Below are 27,766 nucleotides of genomic sequence, written 5' to 3' on the forward strand. Positions count from 1 at the left end.
CGTGTCCCCCCCTGGTGGTTGATGTACGCCACAGCCGTGGCGTTGTCCGACTGGACTCTGACTGGGCGACCCTTCAAAAGGTGGGTCCAGTGCCGGGGGGACAGAAGAATCGCCCCGAGTTCCAGGACATTGATCGGGAGCTTGGACTACGACTGAGACCATGTGCCTTGGACTGTCCTGGGAGGGAACACCCCTCCAGTCTACAACAGTAGACTTGGCATCGGTGGTAACAACCGTCCAGGAGGTCGGAAGGAAGGACCTGCCCAGAACCGGAACCGACAGCCACCAACCAAAGGACGACCGCACCTGAGGGGAGAGACGGATGAGATGGTCCAGTCTCTCGGAAGACTTTGTCCCAGGAGGACAGGATCCACCCTCTGGAACGTGCGAGAGTGGAACTGGGCAAAGGGAATCGCCTCGAAACAGGCGACCATCTTTCCCAACGTCCTCATGCAGAGGCGAATGGACAGAAGTCTGCAGTCGAGAAGGTGCCTCACTGAACTGTGCAAGGCCAGTCGCTTGTACGGGGGAAGGCGAATCCGCGTCGCGTCCGTGTCCAGAAGCATACCCAGGAAAACCAATTGTCTGGGGGTGTCAGAGGATGACTTCTGCAGGTTGACCAACCACCCGAAGCGAGCCAGCGTGATCTGTATGCTGTTCGCTGCCTGAGCAAGGAAGGAGGCCTTGATGAGGATGTCGTCCAGATAAGGCATAAGGAAGATGCCTCTGGAACGGAGCAGGGCGATTAGAGGGGCCAGAATCTTTGTGAAGACCCGAGGCGCAGATTGCCAGCCCGAACGGGAGGGCGACAAACTGGTAATGACAGTCTCCTATCGCAAACCTCAGGAAGCGCTGGTGACTCCGTTCGATGGGGGCGTGGAGGTATGCGCCCTGGATATCTATGGCGCGATAGGAATTCCCCTGCTCCAGAGAAGCAATTACAGAACGAAGGGATTCTATCCGAAACCACTGGAGGCGGAGGAACTTGTTCAGCAGTTTGAGGTCCAGGATTGGGCGGACAGAGGCCCTACTTTTTAGGGACCACAAAAGGTTTGAATAGAACCCCTTGAACCTTTCTGCTGGGGAAACTGGAGAGATGACTCCCCCGTTCCAGGAGGGACTAAATGGCCTGGGAGAAGGCGGCTGCCCGCTCGGGGTCCCGTGAACACGGGATTGAAAGAACCTGTCTGGGGAAGAGACAGGAACTCGATCAGGTATCCCGAGGATACAATCTCGAGCGCCCAAGCGTCGGACACGTGGGGCCCACCAGACATCTTGGAAGAGGAGGAGGCAGCCCCTCACCTGTTGGGCGGGGGCGCACCTTCAGGCTGAGGCCTGCTTAGCCGCAGGGGGTCGAGCGGCCTGAGGTCTGGGACGCCAGGAGGGCTGTGCCCGAAAGGAAGTTTTTTTTTGCATCGATCCTGGGAAGGAAAGCTGCCGCCCCAGCGGAGGAACTCGCTGCGGGGCGGGAACTAGCGAAAATCGACAAAAAGGTCTGCCACGGGATGAACCTGAACCTAACGTGAGGGGCCCGCTTGGCCCTAGGCTGTGGGAGATGGGTGCCCTTGCCACCTGTGGCCTCAGAAATAATTTTGTCCAGCCGAGAACCAAAGAGACGGGTGCCAGCAAAGGGGAGACCGACTAAGAAAGCTTGGCAGTCGCGTCGCTGTGCCACACCTTTAGCCAAAGCTCGCTGCGTAAGGTGACTGCAAGCGCCGAAGAGCGCGCAAAGAAGGCGCCAGCGTCCAGGAATGCCTCACACAGGAACTTCCATGCCTGAATGATGAGCTGCGCCAAGGATCGGAGGTCCTGAGCAGGGACCTCGGATACCAAGTCCTGGTCCAGCTTGCTGCCCACTCAGAGATTGCCTGACTGACCCCGTGGCTGCAAAGAGGGACTTCGTCAAGGATTCCATCCGACGATCTTCAGCGGACTGAAGGGAGGATCCATCGGCTATAGGAATAGCCGTATTTTTTTGGCTAGCCGTGCTAGGGGTGGGTCCACCTTAGGAGGGGATGTCCACGTGGAAACGCAGTCCGCTGGAAAAGGTATAGGTTTGTTCAGTTTTTTGTGGGGCGGAAAAACACATGTCTGGGTGATCCTAGCCTGGGAAACCACCCGCCGAAAAATCATTATGACGAGTAAAAAACCCTGAGGCCTGTTCTGGATGGAAGGACGGACACCCCCCTGCTTGGGGGGGGGGGGGGGGGGGGGGGGGGAGAGAGAGAATCGTCCTGCACCTGGAAGGTGTCACGGATGGCAGCAATGAGGCTATCCACAGTGGAGGCCAACTTAGAAGGCTCCTCCGCATCCAAAAGCCCATCCCAATTTTCAACCTCACCGTCGGACGGCTTGTCTCCAGGAGAAGAAAAACCTGAGTGAGGACTGTGCACGTGGTGGCGAGGGAAATGCGTCAGAGAAGAAATATGGTCTACTCTGGGACGCTTTTGTGAATGCCGTGAGCTGACATCACTGGGCGGAAGTGACCTGGAAGGGGAAGGGGGGGGGGGGTGTCTCGCCCGAGCCAGAAGTTCTAGAGGGTGCCTCAGAGGGGAGGCGCAGCCTGCGCAGTCTGTGGGTTTCTCATCAATTTAACCTGACAAATAGAGCAGGCATAGTGGACAGCTATTGTCCGCGGGAAGAACCCTAGAGGGATCAGACATGGTGAAAACCAGGGATATCTGAGGCTGGACCTGAGGAGAGGAATAACAGCTCTTACCAGGACCAGGAGATGTTGACAGAGAAAGTCGGAGAGAACTGGTTGAGCGCTGATGCGGGAAGATAGGCTCCGCCCCCTCAGGTTCTGCATCCCTCAGATAGCCGCTGCGATGGCGTTCATTAACCTCGCATGCTGATTCGCCCCGCACGCCCGAGCAGCGCCAGATGCAGGCAGCCGCCCGAACATATGTAAGAAGGGTCGCCGCCAGCCGAAGCTGTAAATCGCCCCCGTTGCTTGAAAGCGCTCCTGTGCGCTTGGCTCTGCCCCCATGAGATCTGATGCAGCCCATGCCTATGCCCCAGCGCTAAGTCCTGCTGCTGCTGATTAATAAATTGTATTTTATGGGGGCCCAGTCTGTGTCCCAGAGTGGTATAGATCAACTCCTTGCAGCCAGAGGAGGTTGGGCGGCGGGGGGGAAATCTACGGCCTGGAGCAGGCATCTACTTATCTGTCCGGCCGCCATCTTCACTCTTCCTCTGGTCCAGCAGGGTCACCTCTTCAGCTGCTGGCACCGTAGTACCAGGAAGCTGGAAGAGGGACTTGGACGGGTGACCCCTTGGCTGGCGGGATGCAGGGAGCGAGGCTGCCCTTGTCCACCTTGTCTTCTTGTGGGGGGAGGAGGCAGCGTGGCGAACAAACGCTGGCGTGCTCCCCCCGGGAGAACAGGGAGGCGAGGCGACCACCGTTTCCCACCTAAAAAAAAACAACACAAAATAAAAAAACCTTCAGGAGCTTCCCTGCCAGGGAGGTCTTGCCTCCATTGACACTAGAAAAAAACTGAAGCTCTCTCTCCAAGCTGGAGGGGGTATAGCTGCCAGGGGAGGAGCTAACAGCTTTTACTAGTGTCTACGCCTCCTAGAGGACATAGCTGTACCACGGTTCCTGTGTGTCCCCCAATTGAATATGGGCGAGAAAAGAAAACCACCAGAATACTAAAAGTTTAATCACCCCTTTCCCAAGTTTACAATAATATATATTATAATATATATATCACACACACACTGCTCAAAAATAAAGGGAACACAAAAAATAACATCCTAGATCTGAATAAATATTCTTCTGAAATACTTTGTTCTTTACATAGTTGAATGTGCTGACAGCAAAATCATAAAAATAAAAAAAATGGAAATCAAATTTTTTTAACCCATGGAGGTCTGGATTTGGAAGTCACCCTCAAAATTAAAGTGGAAAAAAAAACACACTACAGGCTGATCCAACTTTGATGTAATGTCCTTAAAACAAGTCAAAATGAGGCTCAGTAGTGTGTGTGGCCTCCACGTGCCTGTATGACCTCCCTACAACGCCTGTGCATGCTCCTGATGAGGTGGCGGACGGTGTCCTGAGGGATCTCCTCCCAGACCTGGACTAAAGCATCTGCCACCTCCTGGACAGTCTGTGGTGAAACGTGACGTTGGTGGATAGAGCGAGACGTGATGTCCCAGATGTGCTCAATTGGATTCAGGTCTGGGGAACGGGCGGGCCAGTCCATAGCATCAAGGCCTTCGTCTTGCAGGAACTGCTGACACCCTCCAGCCACATGAGGTCTAGCATTGTCCTTGCATTAGGAGGAACCCAGGGCCAACCGCACCAGCATATGGTCTCACAAGGGGGTCTGAGGATCTCATCTCGGTACCTAATGGCAGTCAGGCTACCACTGGCGAGCACATGGAGGGCTGTGCGGCCCTCCAAAGAAATGCCATCCCACACCATTACTGACCTAATGCCAAACCGGTCATGCTAGAGGATGTTGCAGGCTGCAAAACGTTCTCCACGGCGTCTCCAGACTCTGTCACGTCTGTCACATGTGCTCAGTGTGAACCTGCTTTCATCTGTGAAGAGCACAGGGCGCCAGTGGCGAATTTGCCAACCTTGGTGTTTACTGGCAAATGCCAAACATCCTGCACGGTGTTGGGCTGTAAGCACAACCCCCACCTGTGGACGTCGGGTCCTCATATCACACTCATGGAGTCTGTTTCTGACCGTTTGAGCAGACACATGCACATTTGTGGCCTGCTGGAGTCATTTTGCAGGTGGCAGTGCTCCTCCTGTTCCTCCTTGCACAAAGGCGGAGGTAGCGGTCCTGCTGCTGGGTTGTTGCCCTCCTACGGCCTCCTCCACGTCTCCTGATGTACTGGCCTGTCTCCTGGTAGCGCCTCCATGCTCTGGACACTACGCTGACAGACACAGCAAACCTTCTTGCCACAGCTCGCATTGATGTGCCATCCTGGTAAGCTGCACTACCTGAGCCACTTGTGTGGGTTGTAGACTCCGTCTCATGCTACCACTAGAGTGAAAGCACCGCCAGCATTCAAAAGTGACCAAAACATCAGCCAGGAAGCATAGGAACTGAGAAGTGGTCAGGTCACCACCTGAAGAACCACTCCTTTATTGGGGGGTGTCTTGCTAATTGCCTATAATTTCCACCTGTTGTCTATCCCATTTGCACAGCAGCATGTGAAATTGATTGTCACTCAGTGTTGCTTCCTAAGTGGACAGTTTGATTTCACAGAAGTGTGATTGACTTGGAGTTACATTGTGTTGTTTAAGTGTTCCCTTTATTTTTTTGAGCAATATATACAGTGGGAAGCGAAAGTTTGGGCAACCTTGTTAATCATCATGATTTTCCTGTATAAATCGTTGGTTGTTACGATAAAAAATGTCAGTTAAATATATCATATAGGAGACACACACTGTGATATTTGATAAGTGAAAATTAAGTTTATTGGATTTACAGAAAGTGTGCTATAATTGTTTAAACAAAATTAGGCAGGTGCATATATTTGGGCACCACAAAAAAGAAAATGAAATCAATATTTAGTAGATCCTCCTTTTGCAGAAATTACAGCCTCTAAAACGTTTCCTGTAGGTTCTAATGAAGTCTGGATTCTGGTTGAAGGTATTTTGGACCATTCCTCTTTACAAAACATCTTTTAGTTCATTCAGGTTTGATGGCTTCCGAGCATGGACAGCTCTCTTTAAGTCACACCACAGATTTTCAATTATATTCAGGTCTGGGGACTGAGATGGCCCAGTCCAGAACTTTGTACTTGTTCCTCTGCATAAATGCCTTAGTGGATTTTGAGCAGTGTTTAGGGTCGTTGTCTTGTTGAAAGCCCCGGCGCAGCTTCAGCTTTGTCACTGAATCCTGGACATTGGTCTCCCAGAATCTGCTGATACTGAGTGGAATCCATGCGTCCCACTGGCCACACAGCCCACCACAGCATGCTGGAACCACCACCATATTTTACTGTAGGTAGCAGGTGTTTTTCTTGAATGGCTGTGTTCTTTTTCCTCCATGCATAACACCCCTTGTTATGGCCAAATAACTCAATTCTAGTTTCATCTGTCCACAGCACCTTATTCCAAAATGAAGCTGGCTTGTCCAAATGTGCTTTAGCCCACCTCAAGCGGCACTTTTGTGCTGTGGGCGAGAAAAGGCTTCCTCTGCATCACTCTCGCATACAGCATCTCCTTGTGTAAAGTGCGCCGAATCGTTGAAAGATGCACAGTGACTCCATCTGCAGCAAGATGATGTTGTAGGTCTTGGTGCTGGTCTGTGGATTGACTCTGACTGTTCTCACCATTCGTCGCTTCTGTCTATCCGAGATTTTCTTGTCTGCCACTTCGAGCCTTAACTTGAACTGAGGCCTATGGTCTTTCCATTTCCTCAATATGTTCCTAACTGTGGGAACAGACAGCTGAAATCTCTGAGACAGCTTTCTGTATCCTTCCCCTAAACCATGATGGTGAACAATCTTTGTCTTCAGGTCATTTGAGAGTTGTTTTGAGACCCCCATGTTGCTACTCTTCAGAGAAAATTAAAAGAGGAGGGAAACTTACAATTGACCCCCTTAAATACTCTTTCTCATAATTGGATTCACCTGTGTATGTAGGTCAGGGGTCACTGAGCTTACCAAGCCAATTTGAGTTCCAATAATTAGTTCTAAAGGTTTTGGAATCAATAAAATGACAACAGTGCCCAAATTTATGCACCTGCCTAATTTTGTTTAAACAATTATAGCACACTTTCTGTAAATCCAATAAACTTCATTTCACTTCTCAAATATCACTGTGTGTGTCTCATATATGATATATTTAACTGACATTTATTATCGTAACAACCAACGATTTATACAGGAAAATCATGACGATTAACAAGGTTGCCCAAACTTTCGCATCCCACTGTGTATATGTATATATATATATATATATATATATATATATATATATATATATATATATATATATATAAATAAATCTCCTAAGCGGTGAACGCCGTAACAGAAAGATAAACGAAAAACCACGTGATTTGCCATTTTTTATTCACCTTGTCCCCCAAAAAATAAGCTATTATGAGCTGGATATTCCATTAAAATGAGGAATGCAAGCGGCTATTTTGGAGTTTTATTTTTTTCGCTTGGTATCGAGTATCGCAATACTTTTTTATGGTATCGAGATTGAATCAAAATTTTGGTATCGTGACAACCCTACTGCAGACACATTAAAATCTACAATAAAGTTCCATTTGGGCAGGGTTTTTCCAATATTAACGTGACTGTTAGGCGGTTAAAGCAGCACTAAAACAAATGGTGCAGCACATTAGTCCCAGAGTGTATTTCAGCACAACTATGAGCACTGATGCTGGGTGAAAATGTGCAGGTGTTCAAATAAATAGTAAATGGTTAAACAGGAGAGCGGAGTAAAAGCAGATACATAATGCAAGCAGTTACAAACAGGATAAATTAACTTAAATGTTGGTATAGTGCATGGGGTGTTTTTTTAAAACCTTTACTATCCTATTCGCAATGCAGATATAACAGGTAGGCATCAGTATAAGGGTCCACTCACACGTCCGTTGTTAATTTCTGATCTGATCTGTTCGTTTTTTTGCGGAACAGATCTGGACCCATTCATTTTCAATGGATCCTGAAAAAAAAAAAAATCAGACATGAGCTGTCTGATTTTTTTCAGGACCCATTGAAAAATGAATGGGTCCAGATCTGGTCCAGATCTGTTCCGCAAAAAACGGAACTATCAGGAAAGAAACAACGGACGTGTGAATGGACCCTAACAGGTAGACTGAACCAAAACTACCACTTAAAAACTAGTTACTGCCGATGGATACATTGGCATTTGCATTACACATAGCAAGTATAAGAGTTTTGCTAAAAACAAAACAATAACCTTTTCTCTGCGGGGCATTCTAAAAAGCAGACTGCTCAAAATGTCCAAAGTAAATTTGGAAGTAAATAGGAGAATGCCAAAAAGAGCCATAAATAAAGGGGATGGGGAAGGGGGGGGGGGGGGGGGGGGGAGAAGAGGTTCCTTACATTTATTAAAAAGCAGCAATAACCTTCCCAACAGAGAGGTGTGAATATACCAAGCACACTGCAGAACAAAAGCAGTTAAGGACCCTCATAAATGCAGCTTATTGCAGGCTAACACTTTAGTGCAAAGTTTATTTTGCTTGAGGTGGAATTGCTTGAGTAGGCGATCGGATGAATGCGTGACAGATGAGCGCGCACCTGGGAGGGCCAGATATCCACACACATAACAAGTGCTCAAAGCTAAGGAGTGTTAGACTAAAAAAGCACCCTTCACTAAGGAAACAAAGTGCACAACGGGTTTACATGAAATTATATTATGCTGCATAGAATGGGAATACCACAGCGCCATTAAGCTGTAAATGCCCTGGAGCAGGGTTCCCCTTCCGTTTGTGTAACAATGTGGTTTATCATGGTACAGCAGAGGTGCAAGGAGTGCAGCAATAGAATCTACTGATTACAGTACTCTTCTCTGCATTTCTGGTAAAGGCAGGAAAAATAAAATAAAGTTGATGGCAATATTGTCTTACAGCAATTATTGACTTCAAGTCATGTACACAGCTGTCAAATAGAATCTTGCTAACCTTGGATTACATATCTAATCTATTCTACAGTATCATAAAATGCATTCCCGCATTATTGTGGAGACTGATGAATATCAAATAACTGCAAGGTGAAATCAACAGTATGATTTTCTCACATACAACATAACTAAAAGAGAACCAGCTACCATAAATGCAGGCAAGGCAGCATGTTATGGAGAAGGAGTCTAGAAGATTGATATACAGTTTGTGGGGGGAAAAAATTCTGTATAACTTGTAATTTTACACATTTAAGGGATCGTTCAGACAAACGTATTTGTTTTTTCCGGTCCACAAAACATGGATACCAGCCGTGTGTGTTCCGTGAAACCGGCCAGCCCCATTATAAAAATGTTTATTCTCGTTCGCAACTGCAGACAAGAATAGGACACGTTCCTACTTTTTTTTGCAGGGCCCCGGAACAGAAGTACGTTGCTGCCCGCATCTTTTGAGGCCCCGTTGAAATGAATGGGTCCACATCATTCTGCAAAATTGTGGAACGGATGCAGATTAAATATATGTCGTTGTGAATGGGCCCCAAGTCTCTCCTTTTTCTGAGTTCAGTTGTACAAGGGTGATCTCAACAGTAACTGACAGCCATTTCTGTATACCAATCACTGTTCACAGCGGAATGGGCCATCCTGAGAAACAGCAGAGATTTTAATTATATAGTTTAACTGAATCTTTTGCCCCAAATCTATACAATAATCTTCTCAGCTCCTCCTGTCTGGAGGACTGCACAACATGTTGCGGCGACAGATTCTCTTTAAGGGCTGTTTCACACGAGCGAGTCCAATGCGGGAATCACGCTCGTGTGAGAGTGTGATCCTCCGCTCTGGATTGCAGAAGCGCACGCCATTATCATGATTTATAATGCTATGTGTCTCTGCATGGCCTTTTTTCCACAGAATCATAGTGACATAAAGATGTAGAAATAAGCTCAAGCAGAGACACATCGCATTATAAATCATGATAATGCCGTGCGCTCCTGCAAGTCCAGAGCGGAGGATCACACTCACACATGTAGCGTGATTCCCGCAATGGACTCGCTCGTGTGAAACAGCCTTAACAGCCTGAGAGTGTGTAGGCAGCACAGGGCACAGTGGTGACGAGTGGTATCCTTTAGACATGTGCACAAGACTTACCTTCTTTGTGACAGGTGACACACTGAGGCCAAATCTCTGAGCCCTCTCTTTCAGCTTGTCCATGTTTACCTAACAAAACAAAAAAAGTCTCAAGCTATTCTGCTTGGAAATAAAAAATCTTCCACTAACTGCTTGAATATCCACATTAATGGGAATGTAGCAAATGTTAAATGGATGCATAAACGGGTTGTGTGAGTGTTTCATTCTGATGACCTATCCTAACGGTGATAAGTGGGGGTCCGACACCCAGCACCCCTCCGGTCGGCTGTTTGGAGCACTGGTTAGTGTCGTGACCTCCTAGCAGCTTACCAAGCACAGTGTCACCCACTGGATAGTAGCTGTGGCTCAGTACTGCAGCACTACTCCATTCACTTGAATGGGACCAAGTTGCACCTAGGCCATGTAACCGATGAATGTAACATCCCTGGCCTAGGAAAGAGATGCAGCACTCAGAGCTCATAACCGGTGGTTCTGGAAGTCAGACACCAACCGACCGGATACTGATGACCTATGCCGAGAACACAACCCCTTTAGCATGTAAATAAACATAGCAAACTTGACTTTTCAATGTTTTTTGTGGTGTTGAGTGTCAAGTGTCAGTGTAAAATCTGCTGCAATTGAGTATTTAATGTTCTAAGTGTCAAGTTAACCTATGCTTCATCTAGTAGGTTATTGAGTATCCGTACATTTTATGAAGATATTTCACTAACTGATTTCATCTTCTCTTGGTCTCCCGACAGATGTTTGAAGTGATAGCAGGAATAAATAAATAAACTAGCAACTCTACCATCATAAATCACTACAAACTTCAGTGTGAGACAAAGAAATTACAGATTCTTAACCATGTACTTTGTTCTTGTATAAAACGGGTATAAAAAAATTAAAATAAAAGCTTACCGTGGTTTTCACTGCTGTGATCTGGCCTAAAAAGTACCATTGATAAAGTTACTGAATTGACAAATATTAAATAATCCAACACTAAAAATGTAATTAAAGAAACCATTTGCTATTAAGGAATATTACATCTACAAGTTCCACCATGGTCATAATTGTGGTACTAAACACTTACTGCAGACCACTCACCTTTCTGCTCAGTAGATGGAAGGCCAAACCTTAAAATGGGGGGGAAACAAAAACAAAAGACAATATGAGAAAAGAGGCAACATAAAACTAGTGCAATACTGAATCTTCATTCAGCTGAATATTCTTTCACCAATGGGAATAAAATATAGCAAAAACATAATACTAAATACCACGTAAGAAATGATCTAGCATTCAGACAGATACAAGTAAAATCCAAGCTTTATTTAGAGATTAGTAAAAGAGTAAATTTATAATACTAGTTACCGTATGGCACGGGCAGCTTTCTTGCTGTCTTCACTAGCAGGAACACTGAACTTCTCAGCTCTTTTCTGAAGTCTCTGTAAAGGAAATAGGACATTGTTATTTTCTGTAATACATCTGCCAATAATGCTTTGTTCGCATATCCGGCAGGCTGTTCCTGTTTTGCTGGATCTGGCATTGCCGGATTCTATAGTTCACCACCGGATCCCCATTAGCAGTAATGAGGTAGATCCCACCACTTTCCGGCATAACTGCCGGATTTTGGCCAGATCAGCTTGCCACAGATGCGAACATGGCCTTGGCTACAGATTGCCAAAAGATAACTAATATTGTGTTCAGCTCTCACAAAAATGGAGATTACTGACCCACTGATCAATAAATGGGATTCTCATCAACAACCTGCATCAAATGAAACAAACTAACATATCAAAAAGTGCTCTATGTAAGGCTACATTGTGTGTCAGGACGGATCTGTTTGGCTCCACTTAGTCAGGCGAACAGTGTTTTGGTGTCTGCCTCCGGAGCGGAATGGTGACTGAACGGAGGCAAACTGATACATTCTGAGCGGATCCTTTTCCATTCAGAATGCATTGGGGCTGAACGGATCCATTTTGGGCCGCTTGTGAGAGCCCTGAACAGAATGCTGGCTATTTGACATGGCACAACTTATGAATGACATTAAAAATGTCTTACATCCACTTCAGAAATTGAACCAGTTATTTTCACCAACTTTTTCTCATCTTCTTTTCTGGCAAAAAAAAAAAAAAGAAAGAAAGAATTAATAAAAACACTAAGATTTGCACAGGGGTATAATTCTAAAAATTGCATTTTCATCAGTAGGAATATATAAAAATGGACCAGAGTTTCATACAAGTAGCTTTACATACGTTACTTGTATATACATGAGTTGTTAATGCTAGCAAGAAGAAAAAGCAACTTAAACAAATGCAGCTCCTGTTACCAAAACACAGGATTTATATACACAACTATGAAAATTTGAGGCGCTGACAGGCCAAATCTATGTCCAGTCAAAAGGCAGGCCATCCCATTAGCTGCATCCAGACTGATGGTTTATTTAATAAGGATCATTCCCCTCTTTATGAGCAAAGCATTAGTCCAAATTGAGGATTACCATTTTTGGAATCCTGTATGTGGGGTGCCACACGAGGTCCCTCCTGTCATTTAGAAATTAAAACTTGTGATCTGATCTATTAGTTATAGACAACTACTCTTTCTTTTGTACAAGTTATCATAAATAAGACACACTGCATTTCCCAGAGGAAACCCATTTAATGGGCAATATCTTTATTTATAGTCAGGGTGATGAAAGCATCACACTTGTCCCAATGGCCATGGCACGAGAACATTTTCCTTGTAGGAAGTTCCCAGGGTTTCAAGGGAAAAGAAAGTCAAGTGGTGTCAGCCCTTAAAAAGGCTTTCTCCCATAAAGTGTGGATCTTAAGAGCCCCATAAAGACAGAGGTGCTTGCTCAGGGGGAACGCTGCAATGCTTTTGTTCCCGAATCCTGGAAGAGGTTTTCCCATGGGGCAGTAAATGGTTTAACAACTTTCACAGGAAGCACAGTGGGGTCAGAGGACAGGACGTGCCATTCCACACACCCCAGAGAAGTCAATACTTGCTGTATGTTTTAGGGCTCATCAAAAGGTGTAAAACATGCAGTTTTCTTTATATCCCTAGTTTAGTCAATGATACATTAGGTCACAGAACAATATGCCCACTCCAAACAATTCTACAGTGAGACCACCATGTATGTCTTTAAGACCTGCTAATTCAGAAAGACCCAGTATCCATCACCTTCTCAGTTCACCTGCAGAAAGCTGGAATTCAAGTATCATTGCCTATACAGGGAAAAGGCACAGAATGGAAGCTCAATTCATGTGCTTGTTAAGGCCAGAACAACCTCCCTCAAATAAGCCTAGTATTTGCTGGGGAAAAATAAATAAATAAAAAAATTTCAGTATGATCCAAATCATTTTCCAATAACATCATGATGGGGAAAAATTTAAATAAGACAGGAAAAAAAGAGAGTTTAGTTGACAGGACATCGCTGTTATGGGGTGGATTACCTTAAAAGCTATACTTTGCATAACACGTTGCTTTGTAGTCACACTAAACAGCAGCACTATTTTACCTTTCCATGGAAGTAAATGGTACGTGAGAGTGTAGGGGCAGAGATTTCTCATCCCTGCCCCTGGAAGGAGAGTCACATATTTGTTGATGTTGAGACCTATGGACAGTTTTGAAAAACTGCAAATTACATTTTCTAGAAGAAAATAGTTTATTCTGATTTGTGTTTTCTAAGGCTCTCAGATTTTACTTACACACTTCCAAAAGGTTTAGCACAGATATAACAGAATCACCACTTAATATGAGAACTATATAACCATATAAAATTACAAACCTGGCAAGGATATTCAGGTCGATTGGGTAAACACAATAAAAGATGCATAAAACTGCCTTCAGATTATCTGCATAGCTGTCCAAAAGTGCCAGCGTTAATAAGGCTTACAGGATGATCAGACAGAAAGGCAGAGAAGTTTCACTACTGAATGCAATTTACAAAGAGTAGGTATATACTGCCATCTACTGGAGGAAGGAAGACACCTAGGATTTGTGTGGATAGTACTGCATTACTTCATAATACTGGGAAAGTTTTCTATTGCCCTAAATAAAGCTCACTGCATCTGCATGAAGGAACTCCACCGTAATGCAGTAAACTACTCAGCTGTAAAAGACTATGCAACATAAAACATACAGAAAATAAATACAATTCCAGCAAAGACTGAGGTACACTCCTGGGTTTAGCCATCACAACCAGAATGAAAGTGTACATAGGTTATATTGGTTTCTGTATTCTAAGGACAATAGACTGTTGAAAAACTAATATAAATCTTATTTCTAAGAGGCATCTCCTTATATTTCTGTTAGGTTAAATAAATTCTAGCTGAAACTTTCAATATATTCTCACTTTGAGGCACTGACATTGTGTGGCAGATTTTTGTCCCTATTTTTTGTAATGGAGAAGATTCTAATTCATTTAAACGTAGCATTATTATTTTTAGTCTGGAAGTGTTCTTTACTTATAGCAAAAAAATTAAATTAAAATAAACCTTAAAATCTTTTTTTTTTTAACACTTGTGAAGGCCCCATAACCATGCAGCAAACCTTATATCCTGCGAAGTGGCCTAAATGCAGCAAGAATATCAGAATGTGTTTCTTGTGGATTTTGCATGCCCTCAAATCCGCACATATTTCCACAGGATATACTTTACATGTCTGGTAGGTGTTGGATCCAGCGGTATGAACATGTCACATAAGGGTGCTTTCACATGGGTAGATTTCCTGCAAGTAACTAGTACCAACTGACAACCTAGATAAAGACATTGGCATTCATTTAAAGCCAATTACATGTAATAATAATAATCTTTATCTATATGGCCGCAACATATTCCACAGCGCTTTACAATGCGACTGTATGTGACCAAAAACTGAATGCAATCATTTAAATGTATAGTTTCATTCTTGTTGGCAGTAGACGCCTTTGTACATGGGACTACCGACAAAGGTTTTAACGTCCACATAAAAGTGATGAATGACAAATGCCATTGGTCAATTGTCTGGCGATCTGCGGACAGGTTTACACGGGACAATAATCAAGTACGAACCGACAGTCATATTCTCAATCGCCTGTGGAAAAGGGCCTGAATTCCAATTTTATCTGTGTGAATGGTAGTACTGCTCTTATTAAGCTGCCTGGCAATTAGCTGCTAACATTTCTTGGTGCATTAGGGGGAAAAGAGTTGCTAGCTATTTCCATGTACAAACTACAGTAGTACTGAAAAACTCACTTTTCGCGGAAGTCTTACATTAGGGCAGGGTTATATGTTGCAGTAACTTTTTTTTTTTTTTTTAACAGGTGAGACCACAACAAACATGCTGTTTTGCTACATATCAAGCTACTACAATGTGTAAATCCAGGCTGGACTAAATACCACTGCATGCGGTATTCTGACTGCCTGATTGGAGTCTGGAAAAAAATAAAAATACTTTTCCATTTTTCCTTAAATGAGGAAAACTGGCTTCTACCTCTTGCCTTCCTCTAGATCAAATTTAAAGTATAATCGGCGGAGCTGGATGGATGTCTTGTGTTGGCTGTACTCACTGCTCCCTTGTCGTCTACTGTGTCGTGCTATGCAGTGACCTGACATCGCATAGCGTAAGCGCACACTATGAATTGATGCTGTGCAACGTCAGGTCACAGTGCAGTGAGGCATTGGCAAAAGGCCAGGTGGCATTGAATGCAGGAAGAGCGTGCTGGATCTGCGACTGATGGTGCCGTCCAGAGCAGAAGAGGTATAAACTACGTTACTATGCCAGGTTATTTGGTCCGGCAAAATGACAGTATTCCTGCTGGGCCTCATTATAGTATAGAAGGATCCAGTATTCCAGAACAGAATACCAGAAATGGAACTGTAGGGAGTTTAAACTTGCTAGATTTATAAAAAAAAAAAAAAAAAAAAAAAAAAGAAGGGCTTAACCTTTCTATACACTTCACACAAATACTGACCATCCCACAACATTTTTGGGATTGAAGGTATAGAAACAATGGCAACAACCAGTGGGCCTTTTCTAAACTGACAGCCCAGCTTAAGAGCCAGATGTTAAGTCCAGCCCTGGGCAGCTTGCAATTTGCATAGCTGGAAGCATCTGCTCAGTTCTGCACATCAGCGCTGTGTCGACTGCCATCCTGTGTGGTAAAACGTCCCCTTCAACTGGTGTCTATTCATTTTAATCACAGGCTATAACAAAATCCTGAACGATTCACGGACCCCATCCAGTGAAATATTTATTTAACAGATTTCTACATCATAATGCACAGAGACATGCGCGTCTTCATTTATCTGTATGCAGCTCACATTATAAACCAGTATTTTACTCCTAGATATAGAAAGCACAAAAACATGAATTTACATGTCAGCTAATCCTTTCTTAGTGACATCAGAATACACATTAGAGAAGATTACGATGAAAGTTTATCTGAAAAGATCCTTTGTAATCTGCATGGGAAACGGCCTCATGAAAGGGAAAGAATAAAGGGTAAAGAGAATTGTTAGGTAGATACCCTGCTGCAGGAGCTAAGCCCTTTTCATACAAATAAAACATAGAAAGACAGGGCAAACATCTATAGCTTAAGCCACAAGTTTATCTGAGGACGAATAAAAAAAAAAAAAAAAAAAAAACATTCTAGCATCTAATCCATTCTCTGCTCCTTATAACTTAGTAAATGAATAAATGATGTGGATTACATAGTGAGATTCTTCCCTGCCTTCACCAGCTCTAAACACAGCTTAATATTCTGAGAACAAATCTCATTCAATTTCAGTACTTAATGAATATAAAATATAAAACATATGTATAAATCTGAAATTGCGGGTCACATACTCACATTTCCTGGGCTAAAAAGCTTTTCCTATCAAGCAATTACACTAAATGATGAATGTTCTCCAAAGTGTGCTGGGACTGTGTAACTTAACATTAGTGGTCTATTCCTAGAAGAGTTCGACAAATTGGTACATTCTGAGAATAGTCCATCAACTAACCACTTAAAGGATAACTGTCACATTTAGACCCTAATTTCAATTTTCATATATGTAGTTACTAATAACATGATATTCCAAAATCAGTTACTATTAGACTGACTTACCCCATATTTAATAAGATTCAGCCCTTAGCAACCAGTCTGCATAAAACTGCAATCTCACTATTCAGTTAAGATGGCCGCCACTGCCCTCACCCTGAGGCTAATCCCGCCTGCCCTCACTAGCCAGTAACAATAGCCCCCCAAAAGTGTCAGTAACCAGAGCCCTCCCCCCTAAAGGGTTAATCTCCTGCAGCACAAAGGGGTCCTCTTACCACATGTTGCCTTCATTTATACACTGAGCAGACGGCAGATCTCCCTTCCCTGTTGTGCGCTGCTTCAACTCTGCATTGTCCAGCTCTGCTGAGTGAGGGAGCGTCTGCCAAGCGCAGGGACAGAGAGAAGTGCACACAGCCCAGGCACTGTTATCAGCTGCTGGGGAGGACCTGGCTTTAATCATTTACTTACAGTCCCTGGCTGTCAGTAATGTGACCCTGCACGCTGCGTCCTCCGTCCTTCAACAGATAGACGGACCATGCCTAGCAACCCTATTTTAAGCACCGGTAAAAGTAGGCAGTACAGGGAACAATAATGTGGAATAAAGGGGTAATGGAATACACAGTGAAAAGTTGAAATAGGGCCACCAAGGTGATGTTAATCACCACAATCCAATACTCCCAAAAAAAAAAAATACGAGTTATCCTTTAACCTCTTAAGGACATAGGGCGTACAGGTACGCCCTTGTGCCCCTGGTACTTAAGGACACAGGGCGTACATGTACGCCCTGTGTATTTTCGATCACTGCCGTGCGGCTGGCAGTGATCGGAACCCGGTGCCTGCTCAAATCATTGAGCAGGCACCTAGGCTAAATGCGCGGGGGGGTCCCGTGACCCCCCCATGTCAGCGATCGCGGCAAACCGCAGGTCAATTCAGACCTGCGATTTCTGCAGTTTCTGGTCCCCGCGGTCCCTGACCGCGGGGATCAGAAACTTTATATGCCTAAAAAAAGTTTTATTCACCCCCCCCCCTGCACCCCAGAATGATTTTTATGGTGGCGGGAGGTGCAGGGGGAGGGTTGCGGGCGGTGCGGGAGGTGGGCGGTGCGGGAGGCGGGCGGTGCGGCAGGCGGGATCGCGATCCCCCGCCCGCCTCCCCTTGAAAATTCATTGGTGTTCAGTGGGTATACCAGGGGGCCAGCACATTGCTGGCACCCTGGTATAAACGGCTGACATCTGCGATGCGATGTCAGCCGTTTAACCCTTTCCATATAGTGGTCCGTACGGACCGCTGTATGGAAAAGGTTAACAGCGCAGGGAGCTCCCTCCCTCTCCCATCGGGGGGCTGCTGTGCCTTTGCAGCCCCCCGATGGAGAGGGAAAGAGCCCCCAGACAGCCCCCCGAGAGATCCCCTCCTTACCCTTCCCCGTCTGCGAAGTTCTGAGCAGACGGGGAAGGTTCCCATGGCAACAGGACGCCTCTCAGGCGTCCTGCTGTCCATGGTGCTGAACAGATCTGTGCTGAAAGGCATAGATCTGTTCAGTGTAAGTAAAATACAGTGCAGTACAATATATATATTGTACTGTACTGTATTATACAGACATCAGATCCACTGGATCTTCCAGAACCAAGTGGGTCTGGGTAAAAAAAAAGTGAATAAAAGTGAAAAAAAAGTAAAAATCAAAAAACACATTTATCACTGATAAAAAATGAAAAAAATAAAATTCCCTACACATGTTTGATATCGCCGCGTCCGTAACGACCTGATCTATAAAACGGTCATGTTACTTTACCCGAACGGTGAACACCATAAAAATAAAAAATAAAAAACTATGATGAAATTGAAATTTTGCCCACCTTACTTCCCAAAAAAGGTAATAAAAGTGATCAAAAAAGTCGCATGTACGCCAAAATTGTAACAATCAAACAGTCATCTCATCCCGCAAAAATCATACCCTACCCAAGATAATCGCCCAAAAACTAAAAAAACTATGGCTCTTAGACTATGGAGACACTAAAACATGATTTTTTTTGTTTCAAAAATGAAATCATTGTGTAAAACTTACATAAATAAAAAAAAAGTATACATATTAGGTATCGCCGCGTCCGTATCGCCCGGCTCTATAAAAATATCACATGAAAAAAAAATAATAAATAAAACGGTGTAAAAAAAGCCATTTTTTGTCATCTTACGTCACAAAAAGTGTAATAGCAAGCAATCAAAAAGTCATATGCACCCCAAAATAGATGCCAATCAAACCGTCATCTCATCCCGCAAAAAATGAGACCCTACTTAAGATAATCGCCCAAAAACTGAAAAAACTATGGCTCTTAGACTATGGAGACACAAACATTTTTTGGGTTTTAAAAATGAAATCATTGTGTAAAACTTACATAAATAAAAAAAATTGTATACATATTAGGTATCGCCGCGTCCGTGACAACCTGCTCTATAAAATTACCACATGATCTAACCTGTCAGATGAATGTTGTAAATAACAAAAAAAAAAACGGTGCCAAAAAAGCTATTTCTTGTTACCTTGCCGCACAAAAAGTGTAATATAGAGCAACCAAAAATCATATGTACCCTAAACTAGTACCAACAAAACTGCCACCCTATCCCGTAGTTTCTAAAATGGGGTCACTTTTTTGGAGTTTCTACTCTAGGGGTGCATCAGGGGGCTTCAAATGGGACATGGTGTCAAAAAAGAAACAGTCCAGCAAAACCTGCCTTCCAAAAACCATATGGTGTTCCTTTCCTTCTGCGCCCTGCCGTGTGCCCGTACAGCAGTTTACGACCACATATGGGGTGTTTCTGTAAACTACAGAATTAGGGCCATAAATATTGAGTTTTGTTTGGCTGTTAACCCTTGCTTTGTAACTGGAAAAAAAATATTAAAATGGAAAATCTGCCAAAAAAGTGAAATTTTTAAATTGTATCTCTATTTTCCATTAAATCTTGTGCAACACCTAAAGGGTTAACAAAGTTTGTAAAATCAGTTTTGAATACCTTGAGGGGTGTAGTTTCTTAGATGGGGTCACTTTTATGGAGTTTATAATCTAGGGGTGCATCAGGGGGCTTCAAATTGGACATGGTGCCAAAAAAACAGTTCAGCAAAATCAGCCCTCCAAAAACCAAACGGCGCACCTTTCACTCTACGCCCTGTTGTGTGGCTGTACAGTAGTTTACGGCCACATATGGGGTGTTTCTGTAAACAGCAGAGTCAGGGCAATAAAGATACAGTCTTGTTTGGCTGTTAACCCTTGCTTTGTTAGTGGAAAAAATGGGTTAAAATGGAAAATTAGGCAAAAAAATGAAATTCTCAAATTTCATCGCCATTTGCCAATAACTCTTGTGCAACACCTAAAGGGTTAACGACGTATGTAAAATCAGTTTTGAATACCTTGAGGGGTGTAGTTTCTTAGATGGGGTCACTTTTAGGGAGTTTCTCCTCTAGGGGTGCATCAGGGGGCTTCAAATGGGACATGGTGTAAATAAACCAGTCCATAAAAATCAGCCTTCCAAAAACCATACGGCGCACCTTTCCCTCTACGCCCCGCTGTGTGGCCGTACAGTAGTTTACGGCCACATATTGGGTGTTTCTGTAAACGGCAGAGTCAGGGCAATAAAGATACAGTCTTGTTTGGCTGTTAACCCTTGGTTTGTTAGTGGAAAAAATGGGTTAAAATGAAAAATTAGACAAAAAAATGAAATTCTCAAATTTCCTCCCCATTTGCCAATAACTCTTGTGCAACACCTAAAGGGTTAACAACGTATGCAAAATCAGTTTTGAATACCTTGAGGGGTGTAGTTTCTTAGATGGGGTCATTTTTGGGTGGTTTCTATAATGTAAGCCTCGCAAAGTGACTTAAGACCTGAACTGGTCCCTAAAAATTGAGTTTTTGTAAATTTCTGAAAAATTTCAAGATTTGCTTCTAAACTTCTAAGCCTTATAACATCCCAAAAAAATAAAATATCATTCCCAAAACAATTCAAACATGAAGTAGACATATGGGGAATGTAAAGTCATCACAATTTTTGGGGGTATTACTATGTATTACAGAAGTGGAGAAACTGAAACTTTGAAATTTGCAAATTTTTCCAAATTTTTGTTAAATTAGGTATTTTTTTGGTGCAAAAAAAATAATTTTTTTGACTCCATTTTACCAGTGTCATGAAGTACAATATGTGACGAAAAAACAATCTCAGAACGGCCTGGATAAGTCAAAGCGTTTTAAAGTTATCAGCACTTAAAGGGACTCTGGTCAGATTTTAAAAAAACGGCCTGGTCCTAAGGTGTAAAAAGGCTGTGTCCTTAAGGGGTTAAGCAAGGAAGCATAATCTGCCGAATGAGACTACTTTGCATAGGCCAAGAGTTGTGCAGAGCAAGAAAACTACTTGACTATAAAATATTTAAAATAAAGTGATAAGTACATAAAATTTCAAGACTTGATAATCGATAACCATCTACTGGATTTCTAACATCATAAGCACCTAGATTTTAGAGGAGGAAAAGAAGTAAAAAATAAATCCTCATCAGACCTCAGATCAGACATAAAATTAATAAAATAACTCACCCCTCCTGCTCTGGACAGCACCGACAGTCACAGATCCAGCACGCTCTTACTGTACTCACCGTTCCCTGGCCTTTTACAGACACCTCCGTGCACTGTGACCTGACGTTGCACAGCATTAGGTCATAGTGTTCGCTTATGCTATGCAACGTCAGAAGATGAACAGGGAGCAGTAAGTACAGCCACACAAGGGAGTGCTGTATTCACCACTCCCACTGTGAATGTGGAAGCGCTCACTAGAATTTACCTAATAAGACTCACTTTAATCCCCTCTCCCCTTTTTTTGTAGTGGTGGTGGTGATGGGGGTGCAGGATGGTGTATCTTATGATGTCGGAAATACAGTATTTTCTTACCAAAGTAAGGCTTAGACATGCAAACATGCTGCCCCATACAATAAAGACAACATCTATGCTACTGACCTGGATGATCCTCCACCTGCCATAGAGGGTAAAGTTGGACATGAACATAAGACGTGTATCAACCAAACCCACCAAAAGGGGCTTTTCTGCAATTTAGATACTGATGACCTATTCTCAGGAGGATATCAGATCCATGGGGGTCAAACACCCCATTGATTATCCGTTTCAGGTAGCTGCCAGAACTTATTCAGTGGACGGAACCAGAAGCAGAAGGCTCCATGAAACTGCGTAGTTGTCATGCTGGTGTACTGCAGCTCAGCCCCATTCAAGTGAATATGAGCCGAGCTACACCAGTGCCAGAAACGACACCATGAAGAGCGCCAGCAGCAACCCAAAACTACTCAGTGGGGTCGTTGGACATCACCAATCTGATGTTACCTATCCTGAGGATGGGTCATCAATATCAAAGTCCTGCAAAAGCCCACCAAGTCTTGTCTACAGAGCACATAATCATAAAAGGAAATGGTCTGAGCAACACTTCTCAAAAATACAAGTTTTTCATGTGAGAAAATGCATCAACATAACTCACTTTTCTTCGGGTGTAACAGAAGGTTCATCCTGCTTAAGAGGAACTTCAACTGGTTTCTGTTCTTCTTCCTGCAAAAAAAACAAATCACCTTTTACTTTAACTTCTTTATAATCATGGACCTACGAGCGATATTCACACAAGATTTTGTTGCTACAGGAGCACAGTGAAAATAAGTACATCTCACACAACTGCAAGCTAAGCTGAAGTAAACTCCTATAGGATACATTCATAAACAAGTATGTGATACAGTAACATGTTAAATGCTCTTTATCAGAAGGTCTAGGAAAAAGAGCCTCCACTACAATTATTCTAAAAAAGGTAACTACACAGCGCTACCAAAACTAATATTTGGGAACTATTGGACCTGGTAAATGGGTTAAAGGTGTTATCTGAGACTAACTAAATTACCCCCCCCCCCCCCCCCCCTTTATAAGCCGGGCTCCTCACATTGAATCTTTTTACCTGGCTTTGCGCACGACTCCTGGGCCCCGCACAGCCGCTTCTCCCCATGCACGGATGAAAACATCCGTTGTCAGAGGGGAGCAGCCAATGGCAGGAGGTGACGGGGACAAGCCTCCCTAGCATCGCGGGTGACGCTAGGAAGGCTCGTCCCCATCAGCCAATGGCTGCACCACCCACGACACCGAAGGTTTTCATCCAAGCACAGGGAGAAGCAGCTGCAGACGTGTGGGGACCAGGATTGGCGCGGGGAGCAAGTAAGGCTACTTTCACACAGGCATTTCTGGGTCCGCTTGTGAGATCCGTTTCAGGGCTCTCAAAAGCGGCCCAAAACGGATCAGTTAAGCCCCAATGCACTCTGAATGGATAAGGATCCGTTCAGAATGCATCAATTTGGCTGCGTTTGGACTCCGTTGCGTTTTTTAGACGGTCACTAAAACGCAGCTTGCAGCGTTTTGGTGACCGTCTGACTATGCGGAGCCAAACAGATCCGTCTTGACTTACAATGTAAGTCAATGGGGACGGATCCGTTTTTCACTGACACAATATAGTGCAATTGAAAACGGATCCGTCCCCCATTTACTTTTTTTTTAATGAATAATGCAAACGGATCCGTTATGAACGGATACAAGCGTTTGTATTATTGGTGAGGATCCGTCTGTTCAGATACAAGACGGATCCGCACCAAACGCGAGTGTGAAAGTAGCCTAAGTAAAATCAGTGTGAGTAGCCCAGGCGTATGGGGGTCATTTGTTAGTCTCGGATAACCCCTTTAAATATATATATATATATATATATATATATATATATATATATATATATATATATATATATATGTGTATATATATATATATATATATATATATATATATATATATATATATATATATATATATATATATATATATTATATATACACACACACACTTTCAGATGTCATTTCACAGTAATTATGAAGGCCACTATATGGAATATAGTAAATAACTCCATATCTGAATTTGCTTTTAAAGAGACACTTCCAACAGAAAAGGTTGATTGATTATTTTTTTTTTCCAAACAGTTTTTATTCCATTTTTCCAAACCATAACAAAGGAGAACGAGAATAATGAAGATCAGCATACATAGAATAGTGTTTTGTATGACACGATGCATGTTTGTTACAAATAAGCTTGAGTTCTGAGTGTGCCATGCTTATCAAAATAATTACTAACATGGTCAAATCGTGGTACAACCCAATTCCAAAAAAGTTGGGACCCTGTGAAAAATGTAAAGAAAAATAGAATGCAATGATTTGCAAATCTCAGACCCAAATTGTATTCACAACAGAACATAGAGCACATATCAGATGTTGAAAGTGAGACATTTTACCATGTCATTAAAAAAAAAGAAATTAATTTAGAAGTTGACAGCAGCAATGCATCTGAAAAAAATTGGGACAGGGAAGCAAAAGGCTGGAAAAATAAGTGATACTAATAAAAAAGCAGCTGGAGGAGCACTTTGTAACTAAGTCACATGACTGGGTATGTTAGGTCCCTTTGACACAAGTGAGTTTTCTACGCAGGTGCAACGTGTGAACGCATAGCACCCACATGCAATACACAAATGCAAAAAAGAAGCAATATGTCAACAGGATTCAGAAACTCCACCGTCTTCTCTGGGTCAAAGCTCATTTAAAATGGACTGAGGCAAAATGGGAAAACTGTTCAGCTGAATCAAAATTTTAAATTCTTTATGGAAGCCATGGATGCATTGTCCTACAGACTCTGGAGGAGAGGGACCATCCAGCCTGTTTTCAGTGCACAGTTCAAATGCCTGCATCTCTGATGGTACGGGGTTGCATTAGTGCCTATAGCATTTGCAGCTTATACATCTTGAAAGGCACCATCAATGCTGAACATATGCACCCATCCAGACATCTCTTTCAGGGAAGGCCTTACATATTTCAGCAAGACCGTGCTAAACCACATACTGCATATATAGCAACAGCAAGGCTTTGGAGAAGAAGAGGAGTCTGGGTACTGAACAGGCCTGTCTGCTGTCCGAACCTTTTTCCAATAAAAGTGGGCTGTCTATACCCATCCAAACCATTTTCAAAAGCACCAGTATTCATTGTAAAAACCTACACTGACAAGTGTGAGACATGTCTGTAAGCAGCCTGAAATATTGCCCGCCACACCCTTCAATTTGTGTTTTGCCACATGTTTCCTCCACCTTTATGGTACCTGGCAGATTCTTCTTCAGGTGTGTCAGTTTTTAGTCTCACACTATCCAATTATGGTTTAACTAAAGCTGGCCGTAAGATAGCTATTACAACCGATTCGCTCATAAACATGCCTGCTTAGCTTAGTAGGAATGGAGAGGAATATGATGAATAGGATTGGGTACTTGAAATCTAACAAGCCCAACTGGTTTCTCCCGTGAAGAGTTTGGAGGCCTCCCAAACACAAGCACTTTAAACATATATCCCTTGGTACTGGGCTTTAACCTCTTAAGGCCTCATGCACACTGCCGTGGCCCGTATTGCGGCCAGCAAACAGCGGGTCCACAATATGTGAACACCAGCCGTGTGCTCCGTGCATCACGGATGCGGGGTCCCATTCACTTGTTCTATTTTTTTTACGGTGCGGACGGATCACAGATCCATTCAAGTTTAATGGGTCTGGATCCGTCGCGACTGCCGCATGGATGAGGCCCATGCTTTGGGGACTGCAAATTGCAGTCCCCAATGCACGGAACAGACGCACAACAGCTGTGTGCAAGAGGCCTAACAGTCACATTAAAATTGGAAAAACCCTCCCAAAAATGTCACTTTTTAATTGTAAATTTTTAATGTGTGTCTGCAGTAAATCTTGTTGGCGCACCACTCAGGGGACACAATTGCATTTTTAACCCCTTAGTGACATCATTTTAGCCTTAAGGCCCAATAATGTTTCCCCCTTTGCATTCCAGCAGTCATAACTTTTTTCTTCCAACCATTTTGGGGTATACATAGTGTGTTAAATAAATGATTTTATTTGTAGAGGGAAAGATAAAAATGAAAAAAAATAAAAAAACAGCAATTTTACCATTTTGAGGAATTTTTTTGCAGTATTCACTGTGAGGTAAAAATCATTTTATTATGCGAGTCAGTAGTGTACTGACTCGCATAATAAAATGATTTTTACCACACAGTGAATACTGCAAAAAAATTCCTCAAAATGGTAAAATTGCTGTTTTTTTATTTTTTTTCATTTTTATCTTTCATTTATCATTTCATTTTTATTTTATCATTTTTATCTTTCCCTGATAATGCCACATTTATGTATTTTTTCTATTTTTCCTTTCTTCCTGCATCCTGTCAGCTTTGCAACTGCTCCAGCTCGTCCTCCATATTGAAGGGGAGGGCGTGGTGGGGGCAGCTGCTTCAGCTGCTCACATCTCTAGTCTGCTTTGATTTGTTTAAAAGCTGGCATTCCAAGCTTTCCAACAATACCAGAATGACAGCAAAATCTTTAACTTGGAAAAATGCAGCATAAAAACATGGAATGCCAGTTTTCAAACACAACCAGGCCTATGCTTCTAGCTGATACCATTCAGGAGATATCAGCAGCTAAAGCAGAACCCTCACCCCAGCCATGTTGCCACTTTAGGTATTTAGACATATTGTGCACTGAGTCATATTGACTCTACTATAACTTTGTATTATGGTAGTAATAGGTGTCAGCAGTGAGGGTTTATAGATATTGTGTATTGTTTACAAGTAATAACTTTTTTGGGGTAATCTTAGTATTGTAGTAGTTATTTCTTTATTGCATTATATCAACAGAATATATCAGTGTTATACAGTTGCAAGAAAAAGTATGTGAACCCTTTGGAATGATATGGATTTCTGCACAAATTGGTCATAAAATGTGATCTGATCTTCATCTAAGTCACAACAATAGACAATCACAGTCTGCTTAAACTAATAACACACAAAGAATTAAATGTTACCATGTTTTTATTGAGCACACCATGTAAACAATCACAGTGCAGGTGGAAAAAGTATGTGAACCCTTGGATTTAATAACTGGTGAACCTCCTTTGGCAGCAATAACTTCAACCAAACGTTTCCTGTAGTTGCAGATCAGACGTGCACAACGGTCAGGAGTAATTCTTGACCATTCCTCTTTACAGAACTGTTTCAGTTCAGCAATATTTTTGGGATGTCTGGTGTGAATCGCTTTCTTGACGTCATGCCACAGCATCTCAATCGGGTTGAGGTCAGGACTCTGACTGGGCCACTCCAGAAGGCGTATTTTCTTCTGTTTAAGCCATTCTGTTGTTGATTTACTTCAATGCTTTGGGTCATTTTCCTGTTGCAACACCCATCTTCTGTTGAGCTTCAGCTGGTGGACAGATGGCCTTACGTTCTCCTGTAAAATGTCTTGATAAACTTGGGAATTCATTTTTCCTTCGATGATAGCAATCCGTCCAGGCCCTGACGCAGCAAAGCAGCCCTAAACCATGATGCCCCAACCACCATACTTCACAGTTGGGATGAGGTTTTGATGTTGGTGTGCTGTGCCTCTTTTTTTCCCACACATAGTGTTGTGTGTTTCTTCCAAACAACTCAACTTTGGTTTTATCTGTCCACAGAATATTTTGCCAGTACTGCTGTGGAACATCCAGGTGCTCTTGTGCAAACTGTAAACGTGCAGCAATGTTTTTTTTTGGACAGCAGTGGCTTCCTCTGTGGTATCCTCCCATGAAATCCATTCTTGTTTAGTGTTTTACATATCGTAGATTCGCTAACAGGGATGTTAGCATATGCCAGAGACTTTTGTAAGTCTTTAGCTGACACTCTAGAATTCTTCTTCACCTCATTGAGAAGTCTGTGCTGTGCTCTTGCAGTCATCTTTACAGGACGGCCACTCCTAGGGAGAGTAGCAGCAGTGCTGAACTTTCTCCATTTATAGACAATTTGTCTTACCGTGGACTGATGAACAGCAAGGCTTTTGGAGATACTTTTATAACCCTTTCCAGCTTTATGCACG

General features: G+C 43.1%; 1 protein-coding gene across 1 annotated transcript in view; it reads right to left on the reverse strand.

Annotated features, from left to right (window-relative positions):
• The window catches only part of LOC120996005 (SAP domain containing ribonucleoprotein), a 176,105-nt gene that overhangs the window by 84,338 nt on the left and 64,001 nt on the right, over window positions 1-27,766 (reverse strand). Inside the window, exons 4-9 of the mRNA XM_040425600.1 lie at window positions 22,293-22,360; window positions 11,807-11,861; window positions 11,117-11,190; window positions 10,853-10,881; window positions 10,667-10,692; window positions 9,770-9,838 (exon numbers count right to left, since the gene is read on the reverse strand). Of these exons, the coding sequence (XP_040281534.1) occupies window positions 9,770-9,838; window positions 10,667-10,692; window positions 10,853-10,881; window positions 11,117-11,190; window positions 11,807-11,861; window positions 22,293-22,360 (321 nt within the window). The remainder of the gene's footprint in view (window positions 1-9,769; window positions 9,839-10,666; window positions 10,693-10,852; window positions 10,882-11,116; window positions 11,191-11,806; window positions 11,862-22,292; window positions 22,361-27,766) is intronic.

Source organism: Bufo bufo, chromosome 3, assembly GCF_905171765.1.
Source record: "Bufo bufo chromosome 3, aBufBuf1.1, whole genome shotgun sequence".
NCBI classification, from domain to species: Eukaryota; Metazoa; Chordata; class Amphibia; order Anura; family Bufonidae; genus Bufo; species Bufo bufo.